Here is a 22331-nt window from a genome sequence, read left to right as displayed (position 1 = left end):
AAGTCGGGAGCCGGACGTTAATCCGATTTAATTAGGGAAATCGGCCACACAGGGCATTAAGTCGAAATTTCTAAGAGTGCTGGGAACGTGTTCCCGCGGCAAAAAGGCGATTTCAGATTCCTCTTCAGTGCACCTCTAAGGGCAAGACGCGATATCCTTAATGGGTGCATATACGGAACGGTCATTCTCTGCTCTGCATTCATAGCAGTATCCGTACTGGTGCAGCGGCTCAGCGATGCGCCACTGCCCTGCGATGGCAGGTGCCGCCACCTGTGGGGGCTTGTGCGACCCAGGTTGCTCTTCCCGGGGAACTTCTCTCGACCAACCATTGTTGCCAACTGTCACGCCGGGCACCCGATACGTTGGGACACGACAAACAATGGCTCTAGTGCTAGTGCACTTAAACATCATTTCACGGCCCCCTTTGCACGCAGCTACGAACAGACGCATGCAGCCTAATGCTCGCTTTGCCAAATACACAGCGTAGCATTTATTGCCACATAGTGTGATCGGACTGGTATGGGGTTGAAATTCCTCGCCCTACCCATTCCATAAGCTTTTGACAACGGCTGCGCATTCTTTGTAAAAAAGTGGTGTTTGCGCTGCGGCAGCGTACGCCGCAGCCCCAACAATGTATCTGAATTGTTTGGTGAGAGATTCGCTGCTGCGAGGTGCCGAATTGTTGTCTGCTTCAGCGCCGGGCAAACCCACAGCAGGGGGTTCTCAGGTATTTATTGTCCAATATCCGGAGCTCTTTTAAAAACGCGCGCTCCTAGATCGAGTATTGCGATAAATAAACTGTACCTAGAGCACACGACTGACTGCACCCGATGCGTAAATAGCTGGGAAGGTGGACGATCGCGTTTCGGGCCTGTAGCTTTCGAAACAATGCGGAGAAATACGGTAGCAGCCAGCTAGCGCCATCTTCAAAGGCTCTTAGAGTTACGGCTTTTTCTTGTGCCACTTCCGCTTAGCGATCCTTCGTGCGGTGCAGTTGCTTCTAAGGCTCTAAACTGGGCTAGTTGGTTGTTGTTATCACGCATGTCAACACAGCGCTTGTCAACACAGACACGGACAGAGAGGTGGGGCAGGGTGCACGCTAGACTTGCGACTGAAATTTTACTTACCGAAGGGAAGTACTTGTACACGCAACGCACAATACATATATGACACGATAGCAGGTGATAGGTGGCACAAGCGGTACAAGGAAAAAGCAGAATGCATAAATATTTCCTTCGGTCAGTAACGTTTCAGTTGCAAGTCTAGGGTGCGTCCTGTCCCACCTCTCTCTGTCCGTGTCTCTGTATAAGCGCTATGTTAGCAAGTATGATAAGAGTTCCTTCCCTTGAGCACTGCTTTTTCTAAGGCAGTGTACAATACCCTTCGTTTCTGTTTGCGCGGCAACATTTCAAGGTCTGTTTAATACTGCCAATGTCTCACGGCGTGCAGGTGCAACGATGTCAACGAAAACGCAGAGCCTGACCTCGCTCGATTGCTGTACCCTTGCGTTAATTTTTCTTTCCTTTCTGTGCCGCTCGATTATTTCCCTCCTGTGCATGTCGAGTATTTAGTTAGGCTCTACATAGGCAGCACATTCAGGGCTGCGCGAGGTATTTGACGATTTCTGTGGTGTATATTGAAAACAGCAGTGCAAGGGGCGCAGCGCACCCAGCATCTACAAATGTGGCCCACTTACACCAGCTTGGCGACGCAGTGCGCCGGGACCAGGACGTGCCTGGGCGAGACCAAGGTGGCAGCGCAGAAGTAACGCTTGGAGGCGCCCACCTTCTTCGCCAGGGTCGCCTGCGAGGGAGCACAGCGCGATATCACACTGGCCAGTCGCGGACAGGCGGGTAAAACGCGGGGCATGATAATAAAAAGCCTGCAGGAATGCGGTTCACGTCTGATACTCGTGTTGTGTTGGGTTTTATGGCACATAGGCATCTAAGGACATCATGCGCCAAACACAAGTTTTATTATGTCTGTTTGGTGTGAGGAAGTTTAAAGATTATTTTGTGACCCTACAAGAGGTTAAGGACGTTTGCATCTCTTAGGAACGAAACAAGAGAGGAGGTAAGACATGATGTTGGGCTAGTCGGTTCATGGTTAGAGCGAAACAGAACTGCGCGAAGACGAAAGGCCTTTCTTTTGTCCCGTCGTCTTCGCCCAGTTCTGTATCGCTCTAAGAGAGGAGGTTTTCACTAGTGAATTTTCTCCTAGGAGTAAGGAAGGGTGTAATTGGGATGTGCTCTTCATAAAGATGTCGAAAATGCTTTCTTCTAAGTTGATCAAGGTTTCCACAGGATATTTATTTTGCAAGAATGGAGTTATGTTATGAAGCCGCTAATTTCGCTTCGTCCTTACCTGCCAGGGGAAAACTCCGCGCAGGGAGGCAGGTCGCTTTGGAGGCAGACCACACTGCGCGTACTGCCACGGGGATGGCGTGAATCCCGGCTGGTTCCCTGCTACAGGCGGCGGCGGGTACGGGACTCCCTGGGGTGGTTCGGGCACCGGTACGGGCCCCGGGTAGCCCACCACCGGAGGCTGCTTTGGCGGCGGCGGAAGCACGGGGGTGCCGACGGGGTAGCCTCCTGCTCCCACGGGGCCTTGAGGACCCGCGGGAGGAAGGGGCACGTCTGCAGGACCGTAACCGTCACCGCCGGACACCACCGGCGGCACTTCTTTGTCCACAATGGGCTGGTCAAGACCTCCGGGCGGCAGTGGGTAGCCGGGCCCTCCCGGGGCGACCGGCTTGTCTCCCCTTGGGAGAGAGTTCTCTGGCGCCGGAGGGGGCGCTGGTATGTCGACGGGATAAACGGGGCCGTCTATCACCACCGGCGGAGAGGGCTTGCTCACGACGGGAGGGTAGCCGCCTGGCAGCGGTTTTTCCGGCAGAGGGACAATAGGGACGCCGACAGGTGCATCTGCAGCAGGCACAGTGCGTCAGAGGGGCGATTAAAGATCTCGGCTCTACGTACTGTTTTATTGCAAACCTACGTTTTCGGGGAGCAACAACGCCACACCAACACAGACACAAACAGAAAGGCAACAGAGCGAAGCGTGTCGTCCCATTGCCTTCCGTGCGGCGCTGTTGTTTCTCGAACAACAGCGCCGAACATGCCAAACATATACCTAACTTTCAGCTTCTAGACAAAGACCCAAAAGTGTCCCTAATTATCCGCGGCTTTCTTTTGTGTAACTTAAAAGGAAACAAAAACGGAAATCAACCGCAGCAAGAAGCAGCGTTAAACTTATCGATTAGCCTTGGCAAATAATACCTCTGATTCTTCTCGAAATGGCCACTATGTTCGAGAAAAAGCCGAACAATAAGGTTTTAGTTCTTTCCTCGATTTATATCTGTTGGAAACACCGATTGTGGTTTGTAATTTTTAAGTTGCCTTCCCTGCAATCCTTCAGAAAAGACGGTGAGTATCCTGGCCAACCAGAGTAATCGAATGAAAAGAAAACCACTCTTCCTGGCGATTGGTCGGGCTTTTCTTGCAATGCTCGCCACCGAATGACACCGCCCTACAGTTAATTAAGATGCTCATTTATAATCTTCCACGCTAATGGCGGCCACATTGCTAGAAAATAGTGCGAATGACCAGCATAGGTGGAGCTTGACTTGCGCCTGTCAAGTTCAGGCGAAGGACAAGTTCACGAAGACCGACTGGCTGGCATGCTCTGCCAAAGAGGCTTCGCATTCTCTTAACTCCATAACAGTCAGGCCTTGTTTTAATGACAGTGTTGGTTATGGGCATACGTTCACCCCCTATATAGCGTATGCTTTTCGGTTTCGAATAAACAGTTGGAAGTCTGCGCCTATGCTGTCGTCTGTGTTCCTCGCTCTCCTGTCCTGTCCCATTCGCGCAGTACTAAACTTTTCTGCAGTGAACCAACTAGCCCACAAGAACGTTCTACTTCCACAACAGTCACCGGCTCATCTGTTTGGACGGCGCTTCCCGCTAGAGTAGAAAAACCTTTTACACGTGAAAGTGTTAGACGATATAGGCCACGTGCAGTTATCGGAATTCCCGAGGGGTGTCGCTACTGTCTTGTTCTTTTGCCCAAGTTTTCAGCGCGTCCAGACTCGGTTCTTGGTACACACTGCTTGAAGGCGCAAAGAAGACAATTGCCGCACATGCAGAGAAGTCGTGGCGATTACCTTTTTTGTTCGATAAAGCAGCCTGGTTGTTCAGTATGAAACAACACCACTTGGGCCACATCCTTACGTTGTTGATACACAGTGGCCACATTTCAAGCATTCACCCCTTAATCCAGCGTCACATTATTCCTTTTTCAATGTTCCGGTAAAAATCAATCAGGTGTCGTTTAGTAACTAACCGCAACATGTGGTTGAGAATCGAAGCTTGCTCTAAGCCATTGTTTATTGTTATACAGAAATTTGTAGCAAAATACAATTTTGCCGTGGAAGGTGATGTATAAGTCACCTGACAGGGCGTTCAACGATTATGCTATTTTATCGCTTTAGTAACGCACCATGCTTCTCTTAAAAATGGCCCGCGTCTTTCCATATCTTTTACATCATGGAGCAGCCAAAGTTTTCTTGCTTTCTCATGACTGAGAAAAGTCAATTAATAAAAATAAAGGACGTCCAAAAATGCTAAACAGTAGATCAAAATCAACCAGTACCCATCACGTCTTTGGAGGCAACACGGCGTAATGACAAAAGTTCCTAAACCCAAGGGCGAAAGGCAATTTCTGGCAGCATACAGCGGTCAAGTTAAAGCACAAGGGGAGCCTGCATATAAGCTTTCGTTGTTTTTCAGAAAAGCAACGTAATTACCTGCCTGGAAAGCTTCCAGGAAACTGCAAGCAATAGCGATGCTCAAGGTCCTAACAGTATTTTTGCTCTTCTGTTGTTGATGGTTTGCATGGTTTTTTTCCGCGTGCGGACGCTGTCGTCGACGTGTGTTAGGAAGCTTTGAGATCAGCGTTTACCCTAGTCGGAGAACGAAGCAGCCGATGCCTATCAATGAAAGCTCTTCTGCCAAGGGCGTGGAGCGACTTTCATGACTTTGGGGTTAAGACATGGCCTTTGTCCTGCCAACCCCAGAATGGCACGCTAGTGGGTGTGAGGGGATTAACCACGACGTCTAGAAAATTGATCGGAACCATTAGCTGCGCGGCTTCCTCCGGCCATATATGCCGCGTCGTTCTTTTGTTGTATCCTGGCGTAGAAAAAGGGTTTTTTTTTCCTAAACACTTTTTTGTGATTTGTACTTGGACGAAACCTTGGGCCATAATTTATAGTGACACGCTTTTCAGAGGTTTTCAAATTTTATGCGAGAGCAAACGAATGTGAGAAAGTTAGCAAGCTGTGGAAAGGAAAATGGTCAGGGACAGCAACAAAGCAGAGTTGGCCAAAATAGAGATGTGGGCTTTTGATATCTTTGCTATTGCAAAAAAATGCGCATGTGCAGGGCTTGTAATGCGAAGGCTAGGGAACAGACTGTCCATTAGGTAACGCTCTGAACGATTTCAAGGGAAGGCTGCGGCAGGCGGATGAGGTTAGGAAGCTGGCGCAGGAGAGTGTTAGGCCATTTGGAGAGTTCGGCAGATGGCGTAGTTGATGGTAATGACGGCGTCCAAACTTGCGCGCTCTTGTTAAGCTGCTTCCCCCACACATCTCGCCACTTCTTTCTAGCGCGTTCCCGTTGCTCCGAGGCGCAGCTTCACGCATGGCTGCAGTCACCTGGCGCCTTCTCTGGAATCACTTCCGCAGGCTTCTCGGGGATCAAGGGTATCAGAGGCTCCTGGGGTGGAACGACTTCCGGCGGCTTTTCCTCAGAAGGTTGCGCGATGATCACCGGATCTCTGGGCAGGCAGTCCGGACCGACGCACTTGGGCGGCGCTACTTCCTTGTGGCGGCAGGGGCAGTCGACGTCTTGCACCGTGGGTGGGCGAGGCCCCAGGTCGGGGTACTTGTTGCCGACCGGTCCATCCTTGAGAATCTGGGAGCCGGAGTTTGAGAAAATGCATGGTTACCACAATTCAGCTAAGAGGCAGGGCAGGCTTACAACAGCACCAGTTAGATTTAACTTCCTTCCGTGTATATATCTCCTTCAAGTGCGCATTCTTTCCAAGAACAAACTTCGATTAAAATAACATCGCTAACAATGAAGTGTTAAAGCTGTCACTGACGCAGTTTATTGCCCAATATACGTTTATTCCATTGCTTAACTTACTATTTTAATATTTTATTGCTTTGATGACGTTCGCAAAATTACTGCATTTTATTGTTCACCTCAGCAGTACAGGTACAGCAGGCACTGACCTCTTGTTCTATATAGGTGTCTATTTTGTGTTCCATGCCACGTTTTTCTCACTCTGTCGCAGTCGCAACACTACGGACTGCAGTAATGATAAAATCACTCCGGTCAGCAGGCAGAAAGGCTTGGGGGACCGCTTCGAGTCTCCGAGGAAGATAAAGCCAAAGACTTCAGGCCTTTAAATGCCACTCGTTCGCCCTGATTCATTGGCACGTGCACCGACTGATGGGGGGACATGAAATACCGATGGCGACGCATGCAGATCAAGATAAAGGTCGGAGGACACTACACTTCTGTTTTAAGTGTTGAAGCGTTGATGGGCCCTTTCAGCGGCCTGCGGTCCTCTTTGCATATTAGTTTGCAGACACGGACGCTGTTCCTTTCGACGCAGATTCCCCACTAGAAGGCTTTATGCTGCTCGCGCGCCATCTGTTAGGGTAGCGGCGTACATCAGGTCGCGGTAGTTTTCTTGTGGCCGCCTCACGTCAGCGCCACTATGCTGCACGAAGCAAACAATGTAAAAAGCAATTATGCATTTTGCTACTCGCTTAATTGCTACTTCCCTTATTAAAGCCTCTCTAATTGCACAGTGCTCCTCCGCAGAGAGTCGTAAGGCACCACTTCACGCGGCACACATAAACCGCCACCTCTTGTACTTAACTGCAGAGACTTATAATATATTTCTAAATTATAATTTATAGATCGGGATATAATTTTTAGGTCAGATAGCGTTTTCTTTCAGAATATTTTAGCGCGAACTTTCATATATTTATTTTATTTATTATTAAGACAAAACTGCAGACCTTTTGCTTAGGCCCAAGCAGGGAGGGCGCAAAGATATAACATACATAGAGCAATCAGGCATGTGTAAACAAAATAAGCACGACAAATAAAATTTAAGAATACGGCTATTTAGTATCTGAAATACATTAGAAGAGCCTTCAAAATGTCACCAGCTGACATCACGCTGTCAGGTAGGGCACTAGAGTCAGCAACCGTCCTCGGAAAAGAAAGGAACTGAAAAGTGTTAGTTTCCGCAAAGCATGCGCGAAGCTATGATCGTTGTGAGTTTATACGCGTTTCGGAAAACCTTACGTAGGCAGCGGAAAAAATGCCTAGTCTACCATGAATTACTTGGTGGAGGAAAGATGGGTGGAGGAAAGATACTTGGTGGAGGAAAGGAACGAACACAGCAAGACACGGTGTTCATTCCTTTGCGCCATTCAAAAATTTTATGATGAACCAGCTAGCCTAAAAGCAAGTACTTCTGCATTTACGTGCCTCAATCACAGAAATCACAGTTTCTGAATTTGTCAAGAAATATTCAAATTATTTTTTCTTTGTGCTCTCCTCACAGTGTGAAACACATTTGCGTGCTTTCCGTCACATTTTGTATTGAGAAAGCAGAATACAAAAATTTTACATTTATCGAGCTTCATTAAGAAGCGATGCATGACATCTACGGTATTCTTTTCAATCTTTTCCTCTTTAAATACAGGCACAATTCATCGGATGGAGAGCAGTTAGCACCGGCATACACGAGGCACGCGCAAACTAGCCATCAGTTTCCTGATATTGCGATGCGGGTGACAAATGTGAAGCTTACGTGTGGGCACGACGGGCCGGTGCACTGCTGATAGTCCTCGTTGGGCGGCAAGACAACCGCGGGAACATTCTGCGATTCAGAAGGCACCTTATCATCTAGGGGCGGCTGCTCATTCGGGTTTTTGGCGCCAGGTTTCGCGTCTGGACCCACGCCGGGGCCTACCGGCGGCACCGGTGTTTCAATCGGTTTGGCAGGCAGTCCTGGTTCCGAAGGTCCTCCTTGTGGAAGAAGGTTGGGTCCCTGTGGGATGCCTGGTGCTTGTGACTGAGGCGGAAAACCTGGCTTCTCGTAGCTGGGCCCCTGAGGAAAAACTGGGGGCCCCTGTACGAAGCCTTGTCCCTGGTTCGGTGGAGCCCCTCCTCCTGGCGGATAGTTGGTGGGTCCCTGTGGATAGCCCGGGTAGCCCTGAGGTATACTAGGATTCTGGGGAGTTCCCTGGTTTGGATAACCTGGGTTCTGGGGAATTTGCGGGTTGCCTTGGGGAGGGTACCCTGGGTTCTGGGGTCCTACGGGAGGGTAGCCTGAGGGGTTTTGTTGACCGTTCTGAGGAAATCCTCCAACAGGATAACCAGGAAACCCGGGAGAGTAACCGTTGGGAAAACCCCCAAAGCCACCTCCATAGTTGGGAAAACCAGGATTAGAAAAACCTGGGTATCCTCCACCATACGGATATTGAGGGCAGTTGCACTGGCATACGGGACACCCTGGTGGGGTCTGTCCAGAAGGAATGCCCGGAGATTGCACAGGGCCAGCTGGAAAACCTGGTGGCAAGTTGTTCTTATCCTGAGGTGGTGGCACGGGATATCCCTGAGGCACTTGTCCGATGGGAGGGTTAGGAACGTTCTGGGGCCCCTCGGGCAACGGGACTGGATTCACCTCTGGCACTTTCCCTTCAGGAGCAGCTTCCTTTGGCGGCAGTTCTTCAGGAGGAGGCGCAGAACCTTCTGAGGGGTATTTAGCGCCTGGCGGGGGAGGTACCACCTCCGGCTTGTTTTCAGTGGCCTCCGGGAGAGGATTGTCCTTGAGATCGGCAAGAGGGTTTTCCGGTAGAGGCTTCGTGACAACGCCATATCCAGGTGTGTTCCCTGGATTAAGGGGACGATCAGGTGGCGGTGCGTTAGGGTACGCCTCTGGCGGAGGGATATTCTCAACGGGGGCATCCGTGTGTTTCTCGTGAAGAGGAGGCTTGCCCAGTGGCGGAACGTCACCTGGAGCTCCACCAGGATATTTTCCTGGCGAAGGTGGAATGGGGTCCGGCAGATTATCCTGCGGTACGTCCGGGTACTTTTCTGGGTGTGGTGGTTTGTCTACTGGTGGAAGCCCGCCTTGAGGCACGTCAGGATACTTTGCAGGAAGCGGTGTTTTGTCGACTGGAGGAACATTTTGTTGAGCCACGTCAGGGTACTTTGCAGGGAGTGGTGGTTTGTCGTTGGGAGGAACGCTTTCCTGTGCCACGTCAGGGTATTTTGGAGGAAGCGGTGGCTTGACCGGAGGAAGGTAACCCTGCGGTAAGTCCGGGTACTTCCCCGGTGCGGTGGGCTGGGGAATAGGCTCTCCACCCTGAGGAACGTCGGGGTACTTGTTGTGAGGATCATGGTCCCCGCTTGGCTGTTTGGATTGTGGTGGAGTAGGATGGTGAGGGTGATGGTGTGGGTGTTTTCCGCCGCCGTGCTTCGGTCGGTGGGGGTGGTCAGGGGGTGGTTTACCTTTCTCCTCAGACGAAGAGCTGTCGTCCAGGTCATCTGGAGAGCCCGAGTAGACGACTCCGTCGGGACCGACCAGCGCGAAGCGGCGACCAGCGATTCCGGAGGGCCGGACCCGACCCAGGGTTCCGGGCTTTCCGGCTGTCACAGCAGTGGGGGCGATGACCGCAGCGAGAATCAGCGCAGCTGCCGAAATGGTGGAGATCTTCATGGTGCCCCTGAAAGAACAGGCGAGAGGGCAGGTTCATACAACGCAGGCATGACTAAATAGAGTTATTTAAGTTCGAGCAAAAATGACAGTTTCTCAACGCTCTCTGAATTATGACCTTGCGCACCAGGTCGATGACCTTGAGAATAGAAGTAGGCAAACGAGCTCAATTTCATATGGCCTCAAAGAGGCAGAAACGGTAATAGCGCTCCAATAAGACGTACACAAGAAAGACTGACACAGGACATGCGCTAACTTCATCTGATTTTATATAGTTCAAAGCCAGCAAATAAATAGAAAATTCAAGGCATGCGCAAAAAAACCGGTAAAACAGGCATCCACAAAACCGATCAAGATACGATATCTCAGTCTTGAAAAGACGGACCGAGGTATCACTCACGCATTATAAATCCCCTCTTCCTAATGTGGAATGCTTCCAAAAGCTCCCGCGCCTTCATATCTCCACTCCTGCGCAGAATCCTTATCTCCCGAAGCCGTGGCTCACACCTCTTGCATTGCTGGCATCTTTTTTGCCCCGGCCCATGTTCTGCCGCACGATTACACACGAAGCACTCAGCGCAGTGCTGCGAAAGATGTGCACCTCCTAGATTTGTTAGCGGTCGTGCGTACTCAGCCGCGCGGTCATTAACGCACCGCCCCGTTTGGCCCACATAGGCTTTTCCGCAGGTCAGTGGTATTTCATACACCACATACACCACCGTACATTAGCAATGAATAGTTCATTTTTCCCCAATGCAATAACACTCTGGAATGCCCTACCTAACGACATAGTTGTATGCAACGATTCAAAATCCTTTCGTACAGAACTGGCCCGTCATCTTCAGAATAAGTGAATTCCTTGTCATTTTTACCGCGTATTGATCACTGTCTCTCATGTGTGCTCACTGCAGCAAGCGAATTTTCTTCTTTGTATGCTTTCAGTGCACATGTAAACCCTTTATCCTTTTCCTTTATTTCTTTTTCTCTTTAGCTTTTGAAGTTTGTAGTGTATGTTCATTGTGCGTGTGTTTTTTATGCTTATTTTATATGAATTGTAGCCCCTCCTTATGTAATGCCCTCGGGCCTTTAAGGATGAAATAAATGAAACACCTGTGCAGCACTTCACGTACTGCTTGCCATGCTTTTTGTTGCAGGAGCTCTTTTTATCGCTCCCAATGCGCGCGCATAGCTGGCCAAGCTTTCGTGGAGCAGAAAACACGACCGGCACGCCATGTCGCTTTGCCACCTTCTTCACATTGTGCGCGACCCCGTGCACACTTCCGGTCTCACGGACTGTTTTGGTCTCAAGTGATGCGCCATCTAGCCCAAACTGACGCTCTTCTAAAGCCTCAAAGAGGGCAGGCACGAAACTATGGAGAGTGTTGAAAAGGAACAGGAGTGCTATCGCCTAAACTCTGCTCTTGGTGTGGTTGTCTCAGGTGCAGAAAGCATATGCCACCTGCACACCAAAAGAATAAATAAAACTCGGCCTGTAATCGTCAAGCTCCTCGATTACAGGCACCAACCTCTATTTCCAGATGTTCATGCAAAAACTCAACAATTATTTATTATGTCGGTCTGATGCAAGAACACAACAATTTTTTTTTATTTGCGATTAACTACAGATTACTCAGCAAGATTAGATTATAACATTACCGGAAACTCAGCATCCATTTCTTTTGTAAATTTCGAGACTACATTCTGAATAATTAAAGACGAACGTTTGGCTTGTGAGCTCTAGCATTCCTCGACGTTGCCCAGTTAGCTGACGAACGGGGTCGATACTGCGTGCAATCTCATGACTCTAAGCGAGCGCAGGTGGCGTGAAAAAGCCTAGCGGGAGCGCAAAAAGCTTATTCCGTCTCGCTCTGGAATGTGTGTGACGGCACCGCGATCGACACGAAAAACTTAGCGCAGGCCGGCTATAGCGTCGAAGTGCTTCCTCACATGGTATTCGACCTTTTAACAGCATCCTCGATAAGCAAAATCAAACAAAAAACAGCGTTTCTTGCGAAGTTACAAACGATATCACAAACCATTAAGCATCAATTTTTCGATCGAACTTTCCGCACGTCAGCGATCAAAAAAAACCAAAAGGAGTGATATATGAATCCTCGACTGCTGATGCTGTCAATGTTTATTCTAGACCTTTTATGCTGCAAGTACTCAGAATAGTCGGTACTTTAGGCAGCTATCGCCAAAGATCTAAGCAAGCTCTTGAAATATACACGTCGGCATTGTTTGCCTCTCTACGTGCTCATAAAAGTAAAAAAAAGGGGGGCTTGAAAACCTGATCCATGGATATATCGCCAGATAATTCGCACGAAGCGTAAAACACAAAGACTGAGAAAGTATAAAAGTAAGCGCTAGTTGTTCGTGTGCTATCGCACAGCAAAATAAAATACTCAAACTGCGATATGTAAGCAAGTTAACGTTAGTTTCAAGAATTTTATAGGAACAGTTCCTAACAGTCTTTGGTGGTACTTCAATTCAAACAAGAATAAACAGAAAACCTAAGCGAGAAAAATTCCAATCTCAAAACAAGCAGATTCTCTGATTATTTAAATCTGGCCTCAATTAAAATACAAGTAGGTATGAGCGCTCAATTCGGTGCATTATTTCTTACTACAGTTAACGCTGATGTAAAGAAAACTTCTGGTGTGAATAAAATTACTAATAAATTTCTAGAAAGATTTGCAGATTCGATGTCCAAATATTTTATGATACAAGAAATAACTTGCAACTGCCTATGCATGTACTGAATGGAAAACTGAATGTTGTTTCGATGCAAAAACTTGGAGGCACCAGCGGAGCAATGAGCGGCCAATTTTTTTTAGTTCTGTAGCGTGCGAAAAACACACCAGTGATTACAAATAATGCAATAATCTGCTTAATCAAAATGAGCATGAATTTTGAAAGGGCTTCTGCGCAGCAACGCGTAACAAAGGAGCCCCCTATAGCTTAATAAGAAATGTGAATCCTCAGGCAAGTCGGTAATGCATGACATAAGAGTGTAGCGCGAAAAACACATAGGACGAAACACCGCCTTGTGCGTCATGACGGGGAGATTGAGAGATGGATTTAAGGTACCTTCTCAGGTACCTTAATTCGGTGAATCCTGACTTTTTTTCGGTTCCTCCTGCTGCATTGGGCTGGTAGTCCTTACGTGCCACGTTCGCCCTGGGTACCTTGGCATTAAATCAGTCGGAAGTTAGTGCCTGTGAGGACGCCTCGGTTCTTTTGCTTCTTGGTTTATGAGTTACACACTGTTATAACTTTGAATTTGTGATTAATAGGCAACGGCGCACCGACATGGTTTGTATTGTTTCAAAACTTTTTGATCGCGTATCCCACCTTAAACCCACTGACCCCCAAAGTTCACAATTTTGACAGCACTATTATTATTATTCTTAGTTACATATACCGCGGACCCCTCTCGGCCCATGCAGGACCGGCGATACAGAGTACAAAGATGCAATGCAGACATATTTCTTGAAAAAACACATGAAAAGATGGTTTGTAGCCAGAACAAGTTATCATGGCATGGACGCAGCGAAAAACAAACTGCCGCATATTGCAAGCCAAAATAAACAAAAAGCCATGGATTACTATTCGCAAATATTTCTATAGAAGTACTCCTAACTATGTCTTCCGATGATTTGTGCCAATAAGCAATCGCTGATAGAATAATGTGTTCTTGTGTATGTTAATGCGGCTCATAAGCTTATGTATAGTTTTCCTGTGATTGATTCGTAATGAGTGCCTGCTAGGTTTCTTAATATAATGCATTGTGTTTAGTTTGAAATGATTGTGGTATTGGAGGTAAGTAAATTTCAATCTGGAGGTTAACCTGTGCTCTGTAGGTTTGCTTTTTTTCTAAACTCGGACAGGCACGAAGAACGGCTGCACACTGAATATGTGCTGCGTGGGGCCAAATGTAGTGTTCGCTCAATTTTGTTGATTGAATTCTTTTGGCACGGGCTCCAAATGAGTTCCGCATATTCTGATTTGGGCCTCACAAGGGTTTTATGAGCGTCAAGCTTTACTTCGGGTGGGCCGCTACGGAGCCCTCTTCTCAGGCAGCACAGGTTTTAGTCATCGCATCCGTGTCGGGCTCCCAACTCATGGCACAGGCGAGCGTAACCGCCAAATATTTAATTTGATTAGTCTTAGTAACTGCAATGTTGTCTAATGTGTACATGAATTCTAGCAGCATTTTATTATTCGTAAAAGTGATGCTAGTGGTATTTGATGCGTTTATCTTTAATCCCCATATCTTGAACACCATGCTTGAATTGACTGCATTTGATAACTAGCCCAATAAGAGCTCACCTTTATGAGCCAACAGTTTTTATTATTTACAACAGCACTACTCACAATACTTGGGAGTAACATCAGCAGTTGCGCAGAGCACAGTATCAGTATAAATAATGGTACTGGGGCTATATTCCGCGTGTTCGCCGATAATCGTACAGTTTATATTACATTATCAGTCAAGAACGTGAACTTGAATAAAATAATGGGCATGAAAAATTAGCAAAATGATAACCATTGGCAGCCGAGTCTAACATTACAAAAATCAGAAGTAAATTGTCAAGGCGAAGAACAGCACTGGCTTTCGTCTACAAAACTGAAGACACGATACCAAAAGTTGCTGACGAATACAAATACCTCAGGATGTGTTCAAAATTTTAATGACATTAGCAGGTATCGTACATAACAAACACAGCTATTTACCGCTCTTTCCTCGCTAAGAGGCTCAATCAGATTCTAAGAATGGTAAGTTGCCGGGCTACTTGGTAATTCGACATCATGGGATGAGCAGCACTTGCAGACGGAGACAGCGAAGCAAAAAGGGCACACACAACTGCGCAGTCGTGTGTATCCTCTCTTCCATCGCCGCCCCCGTCTGCAGGCGATGCATAACTCATCCAATTAGATTCGCCTCACCTGACATCAATGTGCCTGACGTTCCCAGTGCGGTCTACCATGAATTACGACGTTATATCCTGGTTCCCATGCAAAAACCATTTAATTTGCAAATTATAAGGCGTCCAGCGCAGGACCATCTGATTCTTTTTGATGAAAGTCACCGCCTTCGTACCCTCCGTGGTGGCTCAGCGGTTAGCGCACTTGACTAATAGCGAGCTTCAGAATAGGACACCCTACACCTTATGGAGACAGTCCCAAACATCCGCTGTGCATGCTCACTGACGCCCTACTATTCGCCTCTCCCCCGAGCTGAATGGGTCCCACTATTCTGAAGCAATCAACTGGCCAGGAGTATCCGGGGAGGGAATTGAGCTCACGGAAGCCGCCTCTTGATGTCGCACGAATGTCGCCCTTGTGCAGTGCGATGCCAGTGCAAGTTAAACCTCCCCGGGTGGTCGAAATTATACGGAAACGCTTCCTCTACTCTCCCTTCCTTAATGGGTGCCGAGCGAGACGTGAGACAATTACTGCGCCTCTCATTTCCTCAAAGCAATTTTGGTGCGAAAGGAACACTACGCGAGTCGCCGAGCCATTTCGCGCAGCTGAGGAAAGGTCATACTGCGCATGCGCGAGGAGCGGTGACCTCACACGGCTCACAGCTGGGGTCCCCGCGCTAGCGTGCCGCTGCCGCGCTCTCTGCATCGCCTCTCTCTCTCTCCTCGTTGCTTTCGCAATCCTCCAGGTTTAACCAGAGTTAAACCACTGTCAATTTTTTGTCACCGCTCTATGCTCCTCCTGAATTTTCATGACAAGCTGGCCTTCCCACACGCAAAACTTACCCTGTAGAAAGTTGCTCATCATAAGTAAGTAGAAAACCAGCGAAAAGGACCCGTTCACAAGGAGGAGAAGTACACAGGACAACGCTGTGTCCTGCGTTGTCCTGTGTACTTCTCCTCCTTGTGAATGCATCCTTTCTGCTGGTTTTCCACTCACCATACACCAACTGGCCCAACAAGCTACGCTTCTTCAATACGTTGCTCATCATCTTTTGGCTGGTTTTAAGAACACGCAGTAGTGAATACTAACCACTTTTGAAGTTTTTCGTCGCACTTAGTGTAAATTATTTTTGTGTTCCACATTGCCAATAGAGTTCATATTGCAACCGCGCAAAACGACGAGGGACGAATAGAGGTAAGCACAGGACAAGAGTCGTAATTTCAACTAAGGTTTACTGTAAGGAAAACCGCATTTATACAAGATTCGTAATAATACCTGATAAACAGCAGACACCATCACATTATACAGGCACGTAGGCGCACGTGGCACAAGTTAGCATCTAGATAGTTGAATTCTTTTTTGAATAACGGAACTGAACTATGGCTTATGCAATGGTATCTTCTTTTTTTATGCAGTAGGCTTCTAATATTTCCCTGCTAAGCTGGGTCGTTTAATTTTTTCATGACAGTTGTGCAGGCAGAACCTGGGCGTGCGGTTACAACAATGGCGACAATGTTTTGCCAGTTCCCCCCCCCCCCCCCCCCCCCGCCAGTGATTCAGCGGCTGCGCGATGCTCCTGAAGTCTAACATTCAGGCAACGTCCAGTTTTCCCTAAGTAGCAATTCCCACATGTGAGGGGTATTTGGTATACCACCCCAGTTTTGCAGGGAACGAATCTGTCTACGTGCTTAGTGCGGCGCTAATTTTTTTCCCACTTCCTGTACCGTATTGCACATGCCCGAAAGCTTTTTGGGCGCCGTGAAGACCACCGGGACATCACCTTTCACGGCCACTTTTTTTAGGCGATGGGAGATCTGGTGCAAGTATGGCATAGCCACGGGTCTCGGCGTTGCGGTTCTTCACTTGGGCAGTGCTTCGGTAGGCATCGAGCTTCCTTGGCAAGGGCTTCTGTCACCGAGGTGACCATCTCTCGAGGAAAACCAGCATTCACTACTCAGTCGTTGTAACTGAAATCGCACGCTATCCTGCATTTCACGTGGGCGAGACCTATTGAGAGCAGCGCGCAGGGAGTTTTTGATAGTCCTCTTTTTATAAGCTTTGAATGAGCTGAGTGGTGGTTTAAAATACCTTTTTTTGAGCGAGGCTGGTACCTCCAACACACCTGGGTTCCACTATTACTAGTGAGAATACATATGTCCAAAAACTGCAGGCATCCCTGCGATGGCAACTCACAGGTGAAGCTCAACCCAAAGGCACACTCACTGAAGATTTTAAGGATTCCGTTCACTACTGTAATGACCCCTTTTGGAGATACCCCTTTTAAGAAAATAGCATAATCGTCAACATATCTAAAAATCTTAGCCGAGTGGGCTGTGTCGAGGCTTGCAGCGATTCGCTTGTCACAATATGATAAAAAGATCTCACTTAACAATGGGGCAATACATGAACCGATGCACACACCATGCTTCTGAATGAAATTCTTTCCCTCAAAATTAACTATAGTCGCAGAAAGATAAAAACGGAGCATTTCAACAAAGCCATCCACACTCATGCCACACGCGTTCTGAAGGGCCACTGAGCCGTAGTCATCTATGGTATCCTTAAGAGCACAAAGCAGTTTGTCTTGTGGGATGGAATAAAAAAGGTCAACGTCAATTGAAAAAGGAAACAACGATTCACCTGTGCTTACGTCGTCACTAAGAAATAGGATAAGATCTTCACAATTCTTAATCAAGAACGGGTCCTCAAAGCTGAGCATGCGTAGGTGTTTCTGATGAAACTTCTTTTCTTTTCCGAAAGGACCCCCAAAAAAGACGTTCCTTTTCAAGCCATTGTATCCGAACGTGATAGGTGGCAGGGGGCAGTCTCGAAGTTTCTTCAAGGGTGTGAGTTCGTGCGCAGAAGTGAAAGTTTGAGGCCACTACAACCCTGGCCAGGGCGTACTCAACCTTGGGAATTTAAGAAACGAGAACGCTATGAAATCCGACAAAGAGTGTGGTCGAATCGCCTCACTTCTGATCTCTACTCTTGTAAAAATCTAAATAAACCCAGTTTTATCTCGCCACCAGCAAACCCCTTAACGCAGTGTCCGCTCCTTTCCTGGTCAGAACGGGCGTCGTCTCGACCGTGGTTCCGTCGAGCCGCGAGCTCGAACCCCACCTTCGGCACGGTTCCCATTTCCTGGCTTGCAGAAGTTGCGCTTCCAACAAAGATCAGCAGTTGCAAGGTGTGGGCTAGTTGGTTGCGCTTTATAAGATTGTGGAAGCGGTCAAAACAGGCACACAAAGAGGACACATGGTGCGCCTAAATGCCCTATTTCTCGATATAGATGCCGGTTAAATTCATTTTCTGTGAAACCGCGGTGGCTCAGTGGTTATGGCTGCTGACCCGAAAGACGCAGGCTCGATCCCGGCCGCGGTGGTCGAGTTTCGGTGGAGGTTAAATTCTAGAGGCCCGTGTTCTGTGCGATGTCAGTGCACGTTAAGGAACCCCAGGTGGTCGAAATTTCCGGAGCCCTTCACTACGGCGCCCCTCATAGTTCGAAATGACCAGCGCGAAAACAGACGGAGACAACTGAAGGAACACGGGCGCTGACTAACAACTGTCCTGTCAAAAGGGTTAAATGTTGGGCTAGTTGGTGTTCAGACTGGTTGGTGTCTTCCTGTCATCCTGTCTTTTCGCTAAAATACGCCCGTGAAAACTGTCCTGTCGTCTATGTTTCTTCAGTTGTCCCCGTCTGTTTTCGCGCTGGTCATTTTGAATCATGTCCCACCAACTCGCCCAATCAGCCATTATGATTGAACGTATTTCTTCTACATTCGGCTCTTTTCTATGTCGTCCACCTAAGCACAATTCTGCCATCACGCTCATCAACCTTGTGGGTGCGACCACCTGCCAGTCGAGGGTGGTTTCCTTCTGTTTGAAGAAGAGGATAGTCAGCGCCCGGCCTGTAGTCTGTGTTTCTTTAGTTGTCTCTGTCTGTTTTCGCGCGGGTCATTTCGAATCAGGTCCCACCAACTCGCCCAATCAGCAATTTTGAATGGCCCCCCACAGACTGAGTCGCTTTCGGACGTTAAACTCCATAGACCGTACACCAAAGCTAAATTCATCTCCCGCTCAGTGTTTCTCCATTTACGCAAACAAACTCGCTCGCAGCGTGACTTCGCAACGTCTACCGCCTGACACAAAAGCCGGCGATGGCAGTTTGTGTGGCGGCCGCCACTTGTTCGCCTCTCTCCCGCCATGTTCTGGTCGACTGGAGGGGCCGGCGATGTTGCGCCACAGCCTGCTTCGCAGACGCGGTCCGTTGCTGCGCACTTTCCAAACCTAGCTCCTGTCGGGCCAGAGTGGCGCCGCTTGGCTCCCGCCTGAGAAGCGGGGAGGACAGGACGTCCTTGCCGTCGCAGAACACGCAGCACGTCACTCACTGACGACTGCGCATTAGAGATGAGTCAGGCGGGAAAAGTGTTCGATAATGACGGCAGGAAGAATACTGCGCCACCGGCTCGTGCCTGTCTAGTCTACTACGAACGCTCAGAGAAGTCGTCGTGAAATCTGTTCGTTACTAGCCCGAAGCTGGAGCCGGCGTGGCCTGAGGAATGCAGAAGACGCGCGAGCACTTCCTCACAGCTACTGCTTTCGTTTTTAGGCAACCACTTATTGCACCTGAGATCGTTTTGATTTACAAGAGCGCTTTTTTTTGGTGCAGCATTGTCAGCGCAGGGGCGCATCACAATACAGCTAAGTAGTTTGGTTTATTGGTTTATTGAGGTTTAACGTCCCAAAGCGACTCAGGCTATGAGGGACGCCGTAGTGGAGGACTCCGGAAATTTTGACCGCCTGGGGTTCGTGCACTGACATCGCACAGCACACGGGCCTCTAGAATTTCGCCTTCATCGATATTCGGCCGCCGCGGGCGGGATCGAACCCGCGTCTTTCGGGCCAGCAGCCGAGCGCCATAAGCACTGAGCCACCACGGCGGGGCACAGCTAAGTAGTCCTAACTAGTAAGCTGTTCAGTTAATAATAAATAGTTATCTTTTTAACTATTACTGCTCATTTATGGTCTACTCATTTATTAAGAGGCGCGGAGCCCACTGTAAGCAATATGCATGGCAGTTTATAGAATTTCCAAAACGCAGTTATCCTCGGTGCTGTGTCCCAAAAAATTTTTCCTACATGTCGCCAAAGTACATGCACATTCGAAAACCTTCAAGGGAAAGCAGGTCCTCTTGTGCATATAACTCGCCGAAATAACCAATATTTCTTGCGCCATGGTGTCGATGACAATTGCGGCTTTCAAATTCTAAAAGAATTAATATGACTATTTTTATGGTAGGCTGCACGACTTTCAATAAATAAGGAGACTAACAGTAATAGCTAAAAAGTTAAATATTCCGTATTAGTTAACCAGCCGTTCTGTTGTTAGAGCGTCTTATCAGTATTCTGATGCGCTACACAGATGATAATGAGATCCTGAACAAAGCCTTCTTCTAACTGAAAACCAATTTTAAAAATCGCAGAACATCTTTGCTGAACAGCCGGTAAAGCTCCAGGGAACATGATAAACACGGATGCAAAAAAAGCTGTCGACACTTGGAGAATGTAAGACAATAATGAAACACAAAAAGGAACAAACTAGCCGATCCAATTTGTCGGTTTCTTTTCCACCCGTCAACATCCGATCACGAGACTGATCACGTGATCAGTGCGGCTTACGTCACCGTGCGCCCGTTGTGGTAGCCCTAGATTTCACAAAGTCTGTAGGGCTCAGCTCGGGCACTTCTTTCTTCGGTTCTTCTCTGTTTTCCAAGGGGAGGAGAAAGGTCCCTCGCAGCTAATTGCCATGTCCGTGTAATGAGCCTTGTTTACCGACCCAGCCAACCCGCGTAGCGAGAAAGCCTTCACGGCCGATAATTGCCGTCCACGAGAACTGCGCACGCCGACCATTACGAGGCTGGCGTTGCATGTAACGCCTAGTCCAGCGTTGCGACCTTTCGCACTGCGCAGCAATGGAAGTAATAGGAAAGCAGACTGCTTTCAGCACGTGACGCAGTGCCCCGTGAAGCGAAAAATGACGACGAAAAAAGCACAACGAAAGAGTGGACATTCTTTTCACGCTTCGTTCGCAGCCATCATTCCGAAGTAAAGCAACGCAAGCAACTCTAGTGAACCACGTACTAAATATCGTCATTCTTCACCGTCATCAGTCAGCTTCATACGAGAACAATGGCCTCTGTAGGGACGCCGAAATGCGCTGGTCTTGCCTGAGACGCCGCATCCCACAGCCACCGAAGTTCCTCGCATATCACTTGTATTATCCTTCTGCCGACTTCCAGTAAGTTTTCCTTCCCCTGGTATCCCTTGCCGCCGTGATAATGTATGAAACGATGGAACAGACCAGTTTCCTTACTCGGGATAGCGGAGATGGAAAATGTTGCGCTTTCTGTACGCGACACTGAGGTGTTCTGCGGGTTAAAGTGCGCCAAAGACGTGTGGCCCCAGACGACGTGACAAGCAGCCTGACTGAAGACGGAAGAGGTGCTGCTTTTGATTAACTGGCTGTGACGTGGCAGCTGGCGCTAAAAAACACAAAAGACAAACACAAATGCACCCTGTCGGTATCTTTCCGTTGTTCTTTCTGTTTCTTTAGCGCCAGTTACCATGCCACCGCCAGTTACCCAAATAGAGATTCTCTAGTTCGTGAAACACCGTAGCACAGTATTCAAACGTATCTTTTTGTAATTAAGACGCGGGTTCGATCCCGGCCGCGGCGGCTGTATTTCGATGGAGGAGAAATTCTAGAGGCACGTGTGCTGTGCGATGGCAGTGCACGGCAAAGAATGCCAGGTGGTGTAAATTTCCGGGGCTCTCCACTGCGGCGTCGCGCATAGCCTGAGTCGCTTTGCGACGTTAAACCCCCGTAAGCCAACCCAAGCATAAATCTTTCGAAGAGCACTGCCCTGCGGTTTAGTGGAAAGCTGAAAGCGTTGCACCAATCCACCAGCCGGGCGTCCACAGTGATGTCTCGAGTTATCGACACGTGTCCTTGACATGCGTTGCTCGTAACATCCTGGATCTTATCTTGCACGCTATATTAGAGAAAATTCTCTGTTTAACCCATCCCAACATCGTTTACGAAAGGTCTGTCTAGTAATACACGACAGAATTTCTAGTAATACACGACAGTAATACACGACAGAAAGAAGAGATCACCACAAGCGCTGGGTGTTAGAGGCACGCTTGTGGTGCTCTATTCGTTGTCCCTGTCCTGTGTGCGCTGGAAATTTTCCAACATGCTGTGCCAACTCGCTCGAATGCCGGTTTTACTATATAGCAGAAGCTCTAGATCCTCAATAGGGCTGGTGACGACTTTGCACATGTTTTGTGGCGATTTTCCTTAAGCCTTTCCTTTAAACCTGACGCAGCTTACGCGCAAATACTTGGCTAAGCCTTTCCTCGATGTCTTGACTTGGTGCTTGTTGTTCTTTTCTGTTCTTTGGCGCTGCTTTCGCTACTGTATGGTGAGCTGCTTTTTTCTGTGACGAAAAGACGCGGCCTGGCTTTCAGTCAACCGCCTCCTTTCGGAGGCATGCCATTGGCTCTTCCGCTGGTCGCACATTTCTGTTTGTC

At 48.4% G+C, this 22331-nt stretch overlaps 1 protein-coding gene across 1 annotated transcript in view; it reads right to left on the bottom strand.

Annotated features, from left to right (window-relative positions):
* Positions 1 to 22331, bottom strand: part of LOC149345843 (uncharacterized) — a 52243-nt gene that overhangs the window by 12806 nt on the left and 17106 nt on the right. Inside the window, exons 2-5 of the mRNA XM_089586244.1 lie at positions 7900 to 9820; positions 5717 to 5975; positions 2365 to 2924; positions 1697 to 1803 (exon numbers count right to left, since the gene is read on the bottom strand). Of these exons, the coding sequence (XP_089442370.1) occupies positions 1697 to 1803; positions 2365 to 2924; positions 5717 to 5975; positions 7900 to 9813 (2840 nt within the window). The 5' untranslated portion in view covers positions 9814 to 9820. The remainder of the gene's footprint in view (positions 1 to 1696; positions 1804 to 2364; positions 2925 to 5716; positions 5976 to 7899; positions 9821 to 22331) is intronic.

Source organism: Amblyomma mixtum, chromosome 4, assembly GCF_055824585.1.
Source record: "Amblyomma mixtum isolate Tamu chromosome 4, ASM5582458v1, whole genome shotgun sequence".
In the NCBI taxonomy this organism is placed as follows: Eukaryota; Metazoa; Arthropoda; class Arachnida; order Ixodida; family Ixodidae; genus Amblyomma; species Amblyomma mixtum.
The sequence above is the reverse complement of the archived record's forward strand: the minus strand, read 5'-3'. Positions and strand labels throughout refer to the sequence as shown.